The following is a 17,110-nucleotide window of genomic DNA, read 5'->3' as shown; positions in this document are numbered from 1 at the left end:
CCCACACCCTCAGAGGTTCAAGTTGAGGATGCTGATGGGCTGTGCTGTGGTTTTCACGTATTTTGGGAGGCATTGATACTACCAGCTGAGTGATACTGGGCAAGTTGCTTGGCCTCTCTGAGCCTCATTTCCCTTCTTTGTGCAAAGAGGTAATAATGTCATCTATCCCAGGGTCTTGCCAGGATGAAGTATGGGGGAAACACCTGTAATTGTCTTGGCACACGGTGTTTAGGTCAATGTTAGTGACTAGAAGCTCTCTTAAACCCATTTGTGGAATATTGGCAGCCATTTCATTGATCTCACAAATTATATAAAGTTCACATCCTCCATGGCGGGTGCTGAGCTTTTGTTTATGCCATCATGTCTGTGACGCCTAACACTGAACAAGAACTCGAGCAGCTTGCATCTCTGATTGCTGCTGCTTGAAAATTCTTTTCAGAACAGGATACAATCTCTTATTCTAGTCAGTTGGCTTGACTCACAAGTAAAATTGCTTCAGAAGTGGAAGACCTGTGTTTCATGTACCCTTCTGCTGTTGAATTGCAGATTATAAATGAACCAAGTGCTTTTCTGGTGCCAAGTGACCCTATCCCACTGACAAATAGAAATACTCAACTCACCAAGAGGCTTTCTCCTCCTTTCTCCCTCCCTCCCTCCCTTCTTCCCTCCCTTCCTCCCTCCCTTCCCTCCTTCCTTCCTTCCTCCTTCCCTTCCCTCCTCCCTTCCTTCCTTCCTTCTTCCCTTCCTTCTCCCTTCCTTCCTTCCTTCCTTCCTTCCTTCCTTCCTTCCTTCCTTCCTTTCCTTCCTCCCTCCCTTCCTTCCTCCCCTCCTCCCTTTTTCCCCTCCTTCCTTCCTCCCTCCCTTCCTTTCTTTCTCCCTCCCTTCCTTTCTTTCTCCCTCCCTTCCTTTCTTTCTCCCTCCCTTACTTTCTTTCTCACTTCCTCCCTTCCCTCCCCTCTTCCTTCCTCCCTTCCTTCTTCCCTTCCCTCCTCTCTTCCTTCTTCCCTTCCTCCCTCCCTCCCTTCCTTCCTTCCTCCCTTCCCTCCTCTCTTCCTTCCTCCCTTCCTTCCTTCTTCCCTTCCTCCCTCCCTTCCTTCCTTTATTCTTCCCTTCCTCCCTCCCTCCCTTCCTTCCTTCATTCTTCCCTTCCTTCTTCCCTTCCCTCCTCTCTTCCTCCATTCTTTCCCTCCCCTCTTCCTTCCTTCTTCCATTCCCTCCTCCCTTCCTTCTTTCCTTCCTTCCTTCCTTTCTCCCTTCCCTCCTCCCTTCCTTCTTTCTTCTTTTCCTTCTTCCCTTTCTTCCTTCCTCCCTCCTTCCTCTCTTCCTCCCTTCCTTGCTTCTTCCCTTTCTTTCCCCCCTTCCTTCTTCCCTTCCTTCTTCCCTTCCCTCCTCCCTTCCTTCCTTCTCCCTTACTTCCCTCCTCCCTCCCTTCCTCCCTTCCTTTCTCCCTTCCTTCCTTCCTCCCTTCCCTCCTCCTTTCCCTCCTCTCTTCCCTCCTCCCTTCGTTTCTCTCTTTCTCTCTCTCTCCCTTTCTTTCTTCCTCCTTCCTGCCCTCCTTCTCTCTCCCTTTCGCCCTCTCTCCCTCCTGCTACCTCTTTCTTTAGCCCATGAATCAAATACTAGAACAGTTTTTCCCCCCAAAAAAGGAGCTGGGACAACTGGTGACACTCTAGATCAAGAGTCAGCAGACTTTTTCTGTGAAGGGTCATGGGCTACATGGTTCTTGTCACAACTCCTCAACTCTGCCTATTGTGGCCCCAAAGCAGCCACGTGCTATACATAAGCACATGCATGTGACTGTGTTCCAGTAAAACTTATTTACAAAAACAGGCTGGATTTGGCCCACAGACCATAGCTTGCCATCTCCCGCTCTAGATGAATGCTGTCCAACAGAAATACAATGCAAACCAATATTCAATTTTACATTTTCTTATAGCCACATTTTTGAAGTTCTTGATCTATTAAGACATGAATTTTTAAAGACTTTTAAGGGGCGCCTGGGTGGCGCAGTCGGTTAAGCGCCCGACTTCAGCCAGGTCACGATCTCGCGGTCCGTGAGTTCGAGCCCCGCGTCGGGCTCTGGGCTGATGGCTCAGAGCCTGGAGCCTGTTTCCGATTCTGTGTCTCCCTCTCTCTCTGCCCCTCCCCCGTTCATGCTCTGTCTCTCTCTGTCCCAAAAATAAATAAATGTTGAAAAAAAAAATTAAAAAAAAAAAATAAATAAAGACTTTTAAAAGATAGGATGAACAAATCTTAGAACAGGAAGAGACAGACACCTCAACTTACAGATAACATAAATTTACTGCAGTACCCTGATATCTAATGGCCCAAGATTTTTTAAGTGATGGTAGGAAACTGCACAACTGCCAAAATGCCCACTTTTGAATGATTTTTCTTATAGTCTATGTAAGTAGAACCAAAATTCTAACCATGAAGCTATGCAAATTCTAATAATTTTAGCCACAAGAAACTAAAAGCGACTCAGAGATAAGCCTCGGCCATGCCCCTGTTAGTACTTCGTACTGACTCATCCTTCTGTGGGCAAAAGCAGATGGAGAATGGCTTCCTGATTATCCCCACTTAAGAGAAGCCTGCATCGCTTCTCGGCCTTTTGGCTAAGATCAAGTGAAGAGAAGCCTGCCACCCTATCACTCAACTCTCACGAAATTCTATTCAGACAAATGCCTTCTTCTCTGGCCACATTAAGAATTGCCATCCCTGCCCACAGGCACACAAACCTTTCCTCCTCCCGCAGCCTGCTTTACCTGCTCTAGTATAAATGGGCCCAGCTCCTAGCTTTTATACCTCCTCTCCCTGCTCCAGTCATCATGGAGGAAAGGGGCACGTGGGTGAATTGGGGCTGGCTGATCTAGGATGGCTCATTTTGGATCTCCCAGTGGTCCAGCCCAAGCTTGTTCACCTGGAAGAAGCAGGGAATGGAGAGGATAGCAGCTGACAAGGCTTCTGATAACCCAGACTAAGCATTGATAATGTCACTTAAGCCCATTCTCCATTGTCTAAGCCAGCCATATGGCCATCTCCTATTCAAGGGCGGGGACATAGACTTCACCAGCTCCCAGTATGAAGAACTATAAAGTCACATTACATAGAAGTGGGGGGAGGGGTAATTGTTCCCATTTCACAAGCTGTCTATCACAGAGATTAATATCAAACTACAAGGTTGGGTTTTGTGATATGCTCTAATGAATGTGCTTCTTCCTCTCCCCTGTGTGGGTTTATATCTCAACCTGAAATACTGAAAAATAAAACATTTGTTCAGACATGGTCACCTTCTTGTTGATACCTAAAATCAAGCTGAGACAAGCACTTCCATTCACAGCTTTCAGTGCTCTGTCTCAGGACTCAGGTGCTCAACGTCATTTCTTCTACCAGGACAATCTCAGTGCATATACATGTAAGAATTTAATACTGTTCTTTAAGCCTTCTGTGTACTATAGGCATGTCTTAGGCTGGGTTCCTTAAAAGCAGAGCTGAGACCAAGGCTTATATGTGAGTTTATTTTGGAAAATTAGGTTAAGGTTCATAACTGACATTGCTTTCCTTGGTATTCCTGGAGCTGCTGTGGATGTCCTGTGCCCCATGACTGATGCCAGTTACAGAGAGTCAGCGTGGGCACACGTGGTAGGAACATCAAGATCAAGTCTGTCCCTACCTGCTCTCTTTAATTCCTGGTCTGCCTTCTAATTCTAGATTCACTGTCATCATCATTATTATACTACTTAAGGTATTCCAGCTGCTGTGACATACTAACCCATACATCTTAGTAAATAAAGTCAACAAAATAGAAGTTTATTTATCATTCACTTAGTATCCACTGTGGATTTTCCTAACCAGTGCATGGTATCCCATGTGGTCATTTAGCAAGGAAGATTCTACCATGTGGCCCTGGCATCCCCTAGCAACTGAGAGGATCCTGCCAGGTCCTCTCCATTCATTTGGCAGACAGGAAAATAAAGAGAAGAAAAGGCATTTCTTTGTGGCATTGGCCTGGAAAGGATAAATATCACATCCTGCTCCCATTCTTTGGGTGAGAATTGGTCCCATTGTCTGTCTAGATGCAAAGGCTCCTGGTAAATGTGGTCCCTGGCTGGGAACAGCTTTGCAGCAATGCCTTTACACAATGGAAGGGGAGTACCCATTGTGGTGGCCACTTAAAATATCTGCCACATCAGTCAAGCATACTGGTATCTGTGCCAGTTGGTTTACAAGAAGGGGACCCCATCCATCTTCATTTTCAATTTTTTTATTGTGAAATCTTTGTCTAAAAAAGGTATGCCTGATGCCTCTTGTGTCCCATCTCATGTCTTTTAGGCCAGCCTTTTTCACTCCGGCCATTGCTGAGGCAACCTGCTGTTCACCCCCATTGCACCACTTACCTTTGCTTTCAGACATGGCAGTTTCTTCACTGCCACTTTGTGGGACACACATGGGAATCCCCTCAGCCATTCTGACACAGAAGATGGGAGCAGGTGGATGAACACTTCCATCCTCAGTCCCTTGAGTGGCCAGTTCTGAGACAGGTTCACAGCTCTTCAAGAGAGCTGAGCCCCAATTGTCCACAGATAGTCAGCTTGATAACATACCATTGAATGGGCTTCCCCTTTTCTGTTTCACCCCCTTACAGTTCCTAACTTCATTTTCCAAAATAAACTACTCATGTGCGGGCCTTTGCCTCAGATCTGCTTTTGAGTAACCCAGACTAAGATGTGAATGTGGCATATGAGAAGTTTAAGAGTAACATTAAATTCTTATATGTACTACCCAAGTTAAGAAACACATGGTGGGGGGCGCCTGGGTGGTGCAGTCGGTTGAGCGTCCGACTTCAGCCAGGTCACGATCTCGCGGTCCGGGAGTTCGAGCCCCGCGTCAGGCTCTGGGCTGATGGCTCGGAGCCTGGAGCCTGTTTCCGATTCTGTGTCTCCCTCTCTCTCTGCCCCTACCCCGTTCATGCTCTGTCTCTCTCTGTCCCAAAAATAAATAAACATTGAAAAAAAAAATTAAAAAAAAAAAAAAAAAAAGAAATACATGGTGGAATCTTGTCTCATCTCGAAGTACTCCCTGCCCTTAGAAACAACTTTTTGTTTCAGTAAATGAATAAATCAATGAACAGAAATACTTCTATAGTCCTACTTCATTGCTGCCTACACTCTAAACCAGAACACCACAAGTAAATAATAGTTAAATTCCCAGCTATAACACTCATAGTCTCAAACCGACTTCAAACCCATCCATGAAACACTTATATTACCTCTGATCAAACTGACTTCAGTTGACTTCAGCATGACTGCTTTACATTCTAAGCAGCAAGAACCAGGGCCATAAACTGCATTTGCTTTGCCAGATTAACAATAAATAGAAAGTCTGCTTTAGGGATTATCCTTGTACGAAACTGGTCACTAAATGTGTTAGATTCACTGTATTTAACGAGGTAGAGAAAAATGGCAAACAGACTGTTTTCCAGTTAATGAGGAATCTTGCCTTTTACTAAATTCACAAAGTCATTCTTAGATACACTAGGCTTTATTATAATCTGTGCAGAATATAACGTTTAGTTAATAAAGGAATTGACTTATTTGTATTCTATATGATCATTACATATTTACTGAAAAGATCTTAATGATTAGAAATCCACACCCCTGCTGGGTGGCTCAGTTGTTGGTTAAGCATCATGATCTCAGTTTGTGAGTTCGAGCCCCATGTCAGGCTCTGTGCTGACAGCTCAGAGCCAGGAGCTTGGCTCAAATTCTGTGTCTCCCTCTCTCTGCCCCTCCCCTGTTCACACTATCTCTCCCTGTCTCTCAAAAATGAATAAACATTAAAAAAAATTTTTTAAAGGAATCTGCACCCCTGCTGCCCCTTGGAGATGTTCTGCCCTTATTCTCACATTTCTAGGAATATGGAATTTCACCTACCTACTCAATTAGCCCTACCCCCTGTGGTTACCAAAAAAAAAAAAAGTGTTTTCTACATTGAAAGAAAATAGAAGATCTGAGTCTTCTAGTGTATAAAAATCCAGCTGAGAATTAGCATTTCTTGCCATAAGGATTCAAGTATGTCAAATCCGTTTGTTGTTGTTACATACACAGCTGTTTGCAACCACATTCCTTAATAAAAACAAGGCAACTGATTCTCTGCAAACAGCGTGAGAATTCAGATAAATTGTTAAAAGTAGATACTTTCTGAGAGAGTCTTGGTTTGTTCTTGAGTCATGGGAATGTTTAGCTTATTGACCTCCTGAGAAGTGTTTACCCAGAAAGACAAAATGAAACACATTCTTGAAGAGGATAGAAGACATTGTTTTTTAAAAAGAAAGGCAAGGTCTTATTAGGGCAAAGCTGTTAATTACACACTTCATTATTGTCAAGGTTAATACAGTCTGTGAGAGCAGAGGCACTTTTTCATCTCTTCCCCAGAACAAGGGGAGACAGCTGTTCTTACGGACAGATCCATTATAGCTTATCACTGGCCGGCAGCCTGGGGAAGGAGCACCATGAAATATGGCCGCTGTCAACAAGAGAGCAGACGCTGAGCTGGTCCAGGCACAATGGAAAGGCAATGAGAACCAGGGTGTCAAACTCAAATAGGTTGGGTTGCATTGATTTTTAATGCCTGGCTGTTCCGCAGCATGAAGTTCAGCGATACTCTTGCCATTATATTATTGATCTCTAAAAGTGCACAATCTTGCTTTAATAAACATCAGATACTGACAGCCATAAATAGTAGTTCTTACATTTTGAAGCCTGGTTAAACCATGTTGTAAAATATTGCATGTTTGGATTTCACTATTGTTGCTTTGGTGTTATGATTCCTTAAAGTGAAACCTGTGTTAGGGAAACAAATATTACCTCGGTTCTAGTTTCACTGGTCTTCCTGATTAAATAAGGTTACCAAACCCTTCTTTTTTTCTATTCTTTTTAGACAGGTCAACAGTTTATTTCTAACAGATATTTACATTTTGCAAGCCCTTGCTTTTTAACACCGACTAAATAGTTTTCACTGAAAGAGAGAAAAGCATGTGCTCCTTTAAGAGTAATACAGTTACACCATCTGTAAACATCTCCAAATGTTAAAAAGGAGATCCAAGAAAAGACTGTGTCTTCTATAGCCTGTTATTATAGTGTCTTTGGGTTTTTGTTTGTTTTGTTTTTGCTATAGATGAAATTTTCTTCTTTGCAAATGTCTGCAACCACACCTTCACTTCCATAGTACTCGAGTTTTATTCATCAATAACTCTGAGATTTATAGCCTCATAATAAGATCATGATGCTATAGAAGCAGGTGTGCCAAAATAGTGAAATCTTTCAAAGTATTCATTTTGGTTAAACATAGGAAATATTTCACCTTTGTAGAGAATGGGAAAACATTGAACAGTGTAGCTCCCAGCAGCCAACTGTAACATCAAATAATTTTAACACAATACATATATATGTAATACTATACATATGTATACAGATATATGTTATATAGATATACAAATTTAACATTATACTATATATTTAATAAAATATATATTTAGTGCCATACACACACACACACACACACACACACACACACACACACACATATATAAAGTCCTGGATCATATTATACTGAAAAATATATGTCAGTCTAATATGTTTTATTATAAAAGTACCCTAGTTGTAGAAAATATGGAAAATGCACTAACCCCATTGAGTACACAGTGTGAACAGCAGACCAGCAGGATTATCACGGCCTGGGAGCCCATTCAAGATGCGGAATCCCAGACCCCACTTCAGACCTATTGAATCAGACTCTCCCTCTAACAGGATCCTCAGGTGATTTGTGTGCACATTAAGATTTGACAAGTGCGGGTTTAAAATCTATGTCACACTTAATCTCCCCACCTAGAGATGACCACTGTCAATATTTTACTGTATTTCTATTAATCTTCTTTTTCCGTATGTATCTTTCAGTGTAAATAATAGGAAGTCTAATTTTGTTCATTTTTAGGACTCAGATATTACATCTTTAAGAAGGATTACAGTAGAGTGCTGATCATGTTTTGAAAGTATTCCATTTTTTATATCTAATAAGGAATATTTCTTTGAAATATATAACAATTGTAATTAGCTGAAGATATATCTTTAAACTCAGGAAATTTGTATTTTGCATCTAAAGTTACTAATAATCATTTTTAAAAATTTTTATTAATGTTTATTTATTTTTGAGTGAGAGCAGGGGAAGGATAGAGAGAGAGAGGGAGACAGAAGCTGAAGCAGGCTCCAGGTTCTGAGCTGTCAGCACATAGCCCGACACGGGGCTCAAACCCATGGACCACAAGATCATGACCCAAGCTGAAGTCAGACACTTAACCGACTGAGCCACCCAGGCGCCCCCTAATAATTGTTTTTAAAAGTCTAAAACATCAGTTCTTTTCCTTCCATTGCATAAAGCTGAGATTGATTTATTCCATTGTTTACATCTTTCTTCTTTTCTTTAATTATTATCAACCTAATTTTAAAGTAAATTTTAACTTATAAAATAGTTAAATAACTACCATTTATTAGTGCTTACTGTATGCCAGGAATCATGCCAGCTGTTTTACACATTATTGTATTAAATCACATTAACCCAATGAGACAAAGATTTATTCTTGCCGTTTTATGGATTAAGAAACCGTGGCTTTTAAAGGTTAGGTAACTTGCCCACTATCACACAGTTGATAAATGCTGTAAGCCTGATTCAAAACTAGGATAAAAAACTACATTGTTTTTTAAAAGTGTTTCTTATTCAATGATAGTCTTTATTTTTTCTTCTAAATAGTAGTTATCTCATAACCATATATTTCTCCTTCCACATCAACAAGTATGTAGAATTCTGTTTATTGAGTTTACTGCTATAATTCTGCATGTAAACTGAACATGTCTTTGGGTGTGCAGTGATAAGTGCACAGAAACAGCAGACTTCCCAATTCTGAGGTCACAGATTAATTCATGTCTTAAAACAGTGACTCTCTAATCTCCCATAAAAAATCTAAATTAACTTACTTGGGGGACAAAATTGTGAAATAGGTGTTTATGATTGTTTGGTTTTTCATTTTCCAAATGTAGTATATTTATAGCACAACTAATGAGGGAAAGAAAGGGCTCTCTCCCAAACAGGCCTTCATTATGTTATCACTTAGTCATTAAAAAAAATATTTGCAGATAGTATGGATATAGAAATATTACAGATCTCCATTATAGCTTTTGATGTTATTGTATGGATGGGTGGGTGGATAGATAGCCAGTTGGATGGACACATTGATAGATGATAGACACATAGATGGGTGCCTCTTTGTGACATCTAAATTCATTTCTCTCAGTATTCCTCAGAAACCAAGTGACTGAGTTTCACATCTGCCCATTCAGCTCATAAATGAAATTGGAAAATTTTAGTTGGAAAACTGGAAGATTTAAAGGATTGAGCAGTTTCAAAGGAGGTACTCAACAATGCTCTGATCACAAAAGAATCACACAGGGAAGGATTTTTCCCCCCTTCTAAATATCTGTGTCTTGGTAGTGAATTTCTAAAACTGATAGTTCAGCCCCATCATAGCCATTTATTAATTTGCTGAAGATAAACTAACAAGTTCTCTGGATATAAATTCCAAAGGACAAGTGATTGAAATGCTGATTTGATATGAGTGGGGAATGCTTTCTTCTGTTATCATAATTATCCACATAGCCCAAAGATGGTGGCATGTTAACATATTCTGATCATCTCTGTGTCTCAATCATTTAGTAAGTGATGAGCTGGTAATTACCTTTTTTTTTTTTTTTTTTGTCACCATCCAAGTATATCTATTATTTCCTCCTGGACCTAGCTCACAATTCTCCCCTCCCTGAAAACTTTCCAAGAGTTTTAGTCTGTTCTTCTCTGATCTTTTCTTTACTATATAATCTTCACATTTTAACTTGCCTTCATTTAGGAGTTGTGTTTAATATTCCTAACTTGTTTCAGATTTACAAGTTTGTGTCCACATGAAGGAAGTGCATACAATAGTATGTTTCAAAACTTCTATGTAACCCCTCCCTCCATCAGCCTCTACGATTCCTGGGTATTAATCAGTATCAATATCAAGTGATAGTATCCTTTTTATAAATTGGAGAATGGGTAATGAAAGAAGGATGAAAGTAAATCACATAACAAATGTGGGTGAAATTGAGACCAGAACCTGCAATTGTCCATATGCTGTAAACTGAACAATTTATCGCTAGAGGGATGGAGTACACAATAGAAAATGTGCACTTTATTAACCCATTGTTGATGGATTATGATGTCACACACCAAACCTTTGCATTGCCAACTGGTGCTATTTTATTCAAATGAGTCTGAAGAGTACCTTGGAAAGAGAGCTAGACTGACCTGAAAGTAATATAACATTCATTGTGTGTCAGCCATACTTCGGTTTGAGAGAGAGAGAGACTGAGAGCATGCTAGACTGGAAGGGAGAGGATTGGAGTTTGAATCCCAGGTCTGTTATGTATCAGTGGGCAAAGTCAGCTCTGAGTTTTAGTGGTACTCAGTAAAGGAAGGAGTATGCCTACCTAGCTGCCCTCTAGATTCCTTCCAACATTAAAAAACTGGAAGTGATTCTGTGGTCCCAGAGTTGAATATTTCATGTATTCAGAGATGGGAGGTGTGAAGGCAGACAAGAAAGATTGACTGAAATATTGTTTAAGATGGATAGAATTTAGAGAAGTTTTTTTTTTCCCTGCAGTATATACCCAAAGATAACACTGACCATGAAAAATTCTAATATAGTTAGCTATTATTTGTCAAGCTCACAGAAAGTCTTGATAACATTTTTGCTAAAGGATTATCCAAGCAGGTCCAGTAACTGAGAAGTTACTTGAAGACCTTGGCATACCTTACAGTCTTTATTCATGTTATACATCAGTCAACACAGATGCCCAGGATTGGAAATACCAGGAAGCTACTTTTGGGGAAGACCATGAATTACTGAGAACATTTCATTAAGCAATCTGCTAATTGTTGATAGAGAATAGGAATGTGCAAGAGTATAATCTCTGTCTAGAATGCTGGCTGAAAAGACTTTATCCACTGTGATATAAACAAATTAATACTGTTTTGTTAAAAATTTGTGCAAAACATTATTGAAGAGGAGAGGCCAATTGTTTAAATCCACAGAAAATAAGAGTATATATGTCCAAAAGGGTTTTAAGGAGCACCTTGAGGGGGTGCCTGGGTGGCTCGGTCGGCTGAGCATCCGACTCTTGATTTCAGCTCAGGTCATGGTCCCAGGGTCATGGGGTCGAGCTCCATGTGGGACTCCGTGCAGAGCGTGGAGCCTACTTAAGATTATCAGTCTCTCTTCCCCACTCATTCTCGTTCTCTCTCTCTCTCTCTCTATATATATATATATATATATATATATAGAGAGAGAGAGAGAGAGAGAGAGAACGCACTTTGAGCAAATGAAAGAGAGAAATAATAATAAACAGGTAAGATACAACTGAAATGCACTAGAAAGCTACTCAAATGGGCTTGATATTTTTGAGGATGAGTTAGCTAGCATTCATATTAAATGTATCAAAAGATGTCCATTTCCTCCTTTCCTCTTCCCAGCTACTTCCCCTTCTCTCTTCAAAGGTATTATTTCTTCAGTTCATCCATTGGGGTCAGCATAGATGTTGTTACTCTGAGAAAAGGTTCTGATGTATGTGTGATACATGGTTCTTTTTCTCTCTGAGAAATCCTCAAACAGAACATCACCTATTTGGGCAATCAACCCATTTATACCCCTCCTCCACAAATAACCATAACATTCCATATAATGGAAGACTATTCAGTGATTTAAAAAGAACTGGGGGTGGGGGGCGCCTAGGTGGCTCAGTCAGTTAAGAGTCCGACTTCAGCTCAGGTCATGATCTCACGGTCCGTGAGTTCGAGCCCCGCATCAGCTCTGTGCTGACAGCTCAGAGCCTGGTGCCTGCTTCAGATTCTGTGTCTCCCTCTCCTTCTGCCCCTCCCCCACTTGTGCATGAATACAGGCACTTGCAAGCACACGTTCTCTCTCTCCCTCTCTCTCTCTCTCTCCTCCTCCTCTCAAAAATAAATGAACATAGGGGCGCCTGGGTGGCGCAGTCGGTTAAGCGTCCGACTTCAGTCAGGTCACGATCTCGCGGTCCGTGAGTTCGAGCCCCGCGTCGGGCTCTGGGCTGATGGCTCAGAGCCTGGAGCCTGTTTCCGATTCTGTGTCTCCCTCTCTCTCTGTCCCTCCCCCGTTCATGCTGTGTCTCTCTCTGTCCCAAAAATAAATAAACGTTGAAAAATAAATAAATAAATGAACATAATGAATGAATGAATGAATGAATGAATGAATGAATAAGAGTATGCAAATCTGTGCAGAAGAATTCCATGTACTTTATGTAGACATACCTCTCAAGGAGGTAGAGTGACTTACTTCAAAGGGTGCAGTAGAGAAAGCAGCAAAGGAAGCAGAATGTAACTTTATGTGTGGAGACCTGGCAAACACTACCTGGGCCAGGTGACCAAGGTCAGTATCATCAGGGAGAAGCCATGTTAATGGTATGCACCCTGCATACGATGTGATATAATTGGTGATCGCCTCCAAAACCAATAACCCCAGTTTAACCCTGGGAAAAACATCACACATACCCAGTTGAGGGACATTCTGCAGAACCCCTGAGCACCACTTGTTAAAACTGTCAAGGTCATCAAAAACAAGGAAAATCCAAGAAACTATCACAGACCAGAAGAGACTAAGGAGACATGACAAATAAGTATGTAGTATCATGAATGGGGCCCTGGAATACTGGGGAAAGAAACTAGTGACATTCACATAAACTATGGAGTTTAGTTAATAGTAGTGCAAGATATTAACAATACAGTAAGGGGTATATGAGAGCTCTGTGTATGCTCTTTGCAACTTCTCAGTTTATTTAAAACTATTCCAAAATTAAAAGTTTATTTAAGGGTGCCTGGGTGGCTCAGTCGGTTGGGTAACCGACTTCAGCTCAGGTCATAATCTCGCAGTTTGTGGGTTCGAGCCCCGCGTTGGGCTCGGTGATGACAGCTCAGAGCCTGGAGCCTGCTTCAGATTCTTTGTCTTCCTCTCTCTCTGCCCCTCCTCCTCTCTTGCTCTGTCTCTGTCTCTCAAAAATAAATAAATGTTTAAAAAAAAAATAAAAAACTTTAAAAGAAAGGGGTATAGACAAAAAGTATTAGTCCAAGACTGATTGGATAGGAAAAACAGAAAACCTTGTCTTTCACTGATCTATAAATCATATGTTCTAGGACAAATTTGACTTTTGCCTCTAGTTTGAAATCCTCTATTATACTGAGATGATTTTGAACTCCTTTGCTACTTGCTCAAAGGTATTTTTCTCCTAAAATTCTGGAAGTCTGAAGTCACAACACTTTGTTCTTTGTTCTTTTATCCACCCCCATCGTATTTTGCTGCAAACCTTGTCATTGTCAAGGCACAGCTGACTGGCTTTGTAAGTGGTTTGTGATTTCTTTCTGTTCCTGGTATTCTGGTGTTATTTAGGTTCGTTAAGGGGAACATTTGGGCTCGGCAGTTTGTCACTAAGGTTCAAGTACAACAACCACATCAACTACTAAGCCATCCAGACCTCAGCCATGATGATACAGAAGTGTGGCTCTAGCAAGCATTACAGTTAGATGCTTAATGAAAATATCACAGGTGATCACATATAAAATCTCATAAGTGATCTCCAAGCTGTTCAGTGTAGTTCAGAAAATACCTTTCTTTTCTATAAAATCTAGTAACTCCAATTTTTATGAATTCTGTAAAAGGGTAAAAAAAATGTGCGCCCATTCCTGGGTATGTTAATACTCAAGTGACAATACTTACTCGTTTTGCAAATAATATGAATAATGAATGTAAGAAATAATATGCTTTTTAAAACCAGTTATAGACTTAAAATTATAATCAGCTTATCATTAGATGGTTAGGGCTTATTATTTAAGGAGAGGAACCAGGGAGGAGGTTTCCCCTAACTAGTAAATAAGACAGTGATTGCTTAGTCTTCTAAATGGCTTTTTGATGTTTAATTGATATCTCTATTGAGATAGGTAAACGCAAATTTGCAATTAAGGTTATATAATATTTGACTTATTTCACCACTGAAACGATCAATTTTTATCACTTTTTAGGGGATGTTCCTGGGGTCTTTTTTCCTCAGTGGAGTAAGGGTGGGATTGCAATATCAGTTTGAAAGCATGAAATGTTTTCTTTAAATGGCATTCCCTTTACTGTTCCCAGACAATCGTTAGAGGAAATAAACCGTGCAAAGAAACCTCCATCAACGGCCTGCTTGAGGACTTCGACAACATCTCTGTGACTCGCTCCAACTCCCTAAGGAAAGAAAGCCCGCCCACCCCAGACCAGGGAGCCTCCAGCTACGGTCAAGGCCATCGGGAAGAAAATGGCTTCATCACCTTCTCGCAGTATTCCAGCGAGTCCGATACCACTGCTGACTACAGCACTGAGAAGTATCGAGAAAAGAGTCTCTATGGTGATGACCTGGATCCGTTTTATAAAGGCAGCCATGCCGCCAAGCAAAATGGGCATGTCACAAAGACCAAACACGGGGAAGCCTACTATTCTGAGATGAAGCCTTTGAAATCCGATATTGCCAGATTTCCCATTGATTATCACACACACTTGGACTCACTGAGCAAACCAAGTGAATACAATGAGCTCAAGTGGGAGTACCAGAGAGCCTCAAGCAGTTCCCCTCTAGATTATCCATTCCAATTCACGCCTTCTAGAACTGCGGGGACCAGCGGGTGTTCCAAGGAGAGTCTGGTGTTCAGCGAAAGCGAGTGGGGACCCAGCCTAGATGACTATGATAGGAGGCCAAAGTCATCATACTTGAATCAGACCAGCCCTCAGCCCACCATGCGGCAAAGGTCCAGGTCAGGTTCGGGGCTCCAGGAACCAATGATGCCCTTCGGAGCAAGTGCATTTAAAACCCACCCCCAAGGACATTCGTACAACTCCTACACCTACCCTCGCCTGTCCGAGCCCACAATGTGCATTCCAAAGGTAATGTTATGTTCACTGCCTCCTTCCTTCTTATGTGCAGGCACCCCACAAAGGTGGTGCTAACATGACCTTCTCACAGAGATCTAATGTGATGCTTCACCTTTTAAGTGAGAGTCTATATCGAAACCCTACCTGATTTCTATCCACGAGCCCCAAGGGCAGAGGATGTAGGGCAAGGCACATTTATTCATTAAAATCCAAGTCTTTGGAGATCCCCTACAGGGTTTCTGATTAAAAGACAAAAAAATATTTATTTGAAAGATGTTCTGATACACTACTAATAAATAGTCTGCTCATATCGTACTGTCCTCTATTAAGGAGCATATGATCATAAACCATTAGATAGAGTAATTACAGTGGTTCCTATATTCTAACAAAGTTTACATGGATCTATAGAAAAGGAAAAAAATAATCAGGATTACATGGTAAGTTTTTAATAAAGTTTATTTTAGAGTTAAATTTTAATTTAATAACCATTCTCACAGGTGTGAGGTGGTATCTCATTGTGGTTTAGATTTTCTCTTATGACGAGTCATGTTTAGAACCTTTCTTTCCATGTACCTGTTGACCATTTGTGTATCTTCTTTAGAAAAAAGTGTATTCAGGTCCTTTGTCCATTTTTTGATTGGGTTATTTGGGATTTTTTTTTTTTTTTTTTGCTGTTGAGTTGAATGACTTCCTTCTATATTTTTTAACCTCTTATCAGATATGTGGTTTGCAAATATTTTCTCCCATTCCATAGGTGCATTTTCATTTTGTCGATGTTTCCCTTTGCTGTGCAGAATCTTTTTATTTTGATGTAGTCCCACTTGTTTATTTTTGCTTTTGTTGCCTTTTGGTGTCAAATACAAAAAATCATGCCAAAACCAATGCCAAGAAATTACCCCCTCTTTTTCTTCTAGGAGTCTTATGGTTTCAGGTCTTACAGTCAAGTCTTTAATGCATTTTGAGTTATGTATAGAGTAAGATAGGGACCCAGTTTCATTGTTTTACATGTGGCTGTCCAATTTTCCCAGCACCATTTATTGAAAACACTATCCTTTCTGCATTTGTATATTCTTGGCTCCTCTGCTGAAATTTGATGGACTGTATATTTGTGGGTTTATTTCTGGTCTCTGGTCTGTTCCTTTGAGCTATGAGTCTGCTTTTATGCCAATACCATACATTTTGATGTCTATAACTTTGTAATATAGTTTGAAATATCCAGATTTGTTCTCCTTTCTCAGGACTGCTTTGGCTGTTTGGGGTCAAATGTGATTTGTGCATGTGTGCTGTAGTTGCACACTTATGGTAGGAAGCTGTTTGTGTCAAGGTCATAGAAAAAGCTTTGTCCTGAGACAATAACCATTCAGCCCTGGGGCCATATTTGGCCCATTGACCTGTTGGGTCCACAAAATAAGTCATCTCCAGCTTCTGAAAAATCAAGATATTTCATTTAGTATCTTCAACTTCTGGTTTTCAGCCTTCTCTTTTTAAAAAAATGGGATGATCTGACATGCCTGGGCACAATTTACACATAGCATTGGAAATGGAACTGGCTGGAAGCAAAGGCTGACCCATTAGAGGAGAGAGGCCCTTCTCAGTCCACTTCATTCATTTTTCTCATTAACCTAATCCTAGAGGCATTTGGGATTTAATATAACCCCCAACAGTGCCTGCCCACCCATTTCACAGGAGGAAAAACTGAGGTCCAGAGTGTCATGTGGCATACTTAAGGTTTCATAATTAGTTGGTTGCAAAACAAGGACAAAATCCAGATCTGGTGTTTTTCCTAGTCCCATATTCTTCCCCTTATGAGGGCATACGTGATTTCAGGGGATTAATTGCATTTGCCACTAAAACCCATGAGGGGCCCCAGTGGCCGCCAGAAGTCTCAGCTAGGTAGAGGAGTAGGAAGAGGATGGAGGGAAGGGATAATTTGCTTCATTCCTTGCTGGGTCCTTCTTCCTGCAGACTTCCAACTATAAAGCAAAGCAGACCTACTCTGAAATCTGGTTTTGTTAAACCCAGAAACAGTGCAAGAAACAA

General features: G+C 40.8%; 1 protein-coding gene across 7 annotated transcripts in view; it reads left to right on the top strand.

Moving 5' to 3' along the window:
• Positions 1-17,110, top strand: part of PAK5 (p21 (RAC1) activated kinase 5) — a 318,922-nt gene that overhangs the window by 263,419 nt on the left and 38,393 nt on the right. For 6 of the 7 annotated variants that reach the window (XM_045445306.1, XM_045445303.1, XM_045445304.1 and 3 more), the window contains one exon: positions 14,297-15,082. In XM_045445306.1, coding sequence (XP_045301262.1) covers positions 14,297-15,082 — 786 coding nt within the window. Of the gene's footprint in view, positions 1-3,280; positions 3,286-3,347; positions 3,354-14,296; positions 15,083-17,110 lie in introns of those variants that run through there. The other variant, XM_045445308.1, reaches the window with a different exon arrangement.

This window comes from Leopardus geoffroyi, chromosome A3, assembly GCF_018350155.1.
Source record: "Leopardus geoffroyi isolate Oge1 chromosome A3, O.geoffroyi_Oge1_pat1.0, whole genome shotgun sequence".
NCBI lineage: Eukaryota > Metazoa > Chordata > Mammalia > Carnivora > Felidae > Leopardus > Leopardus geoffroyi.
Note: the sequence above shows the minus strand (reverse complement) of the source record. Positions and strands in the feature narration are given on the sequence as shown.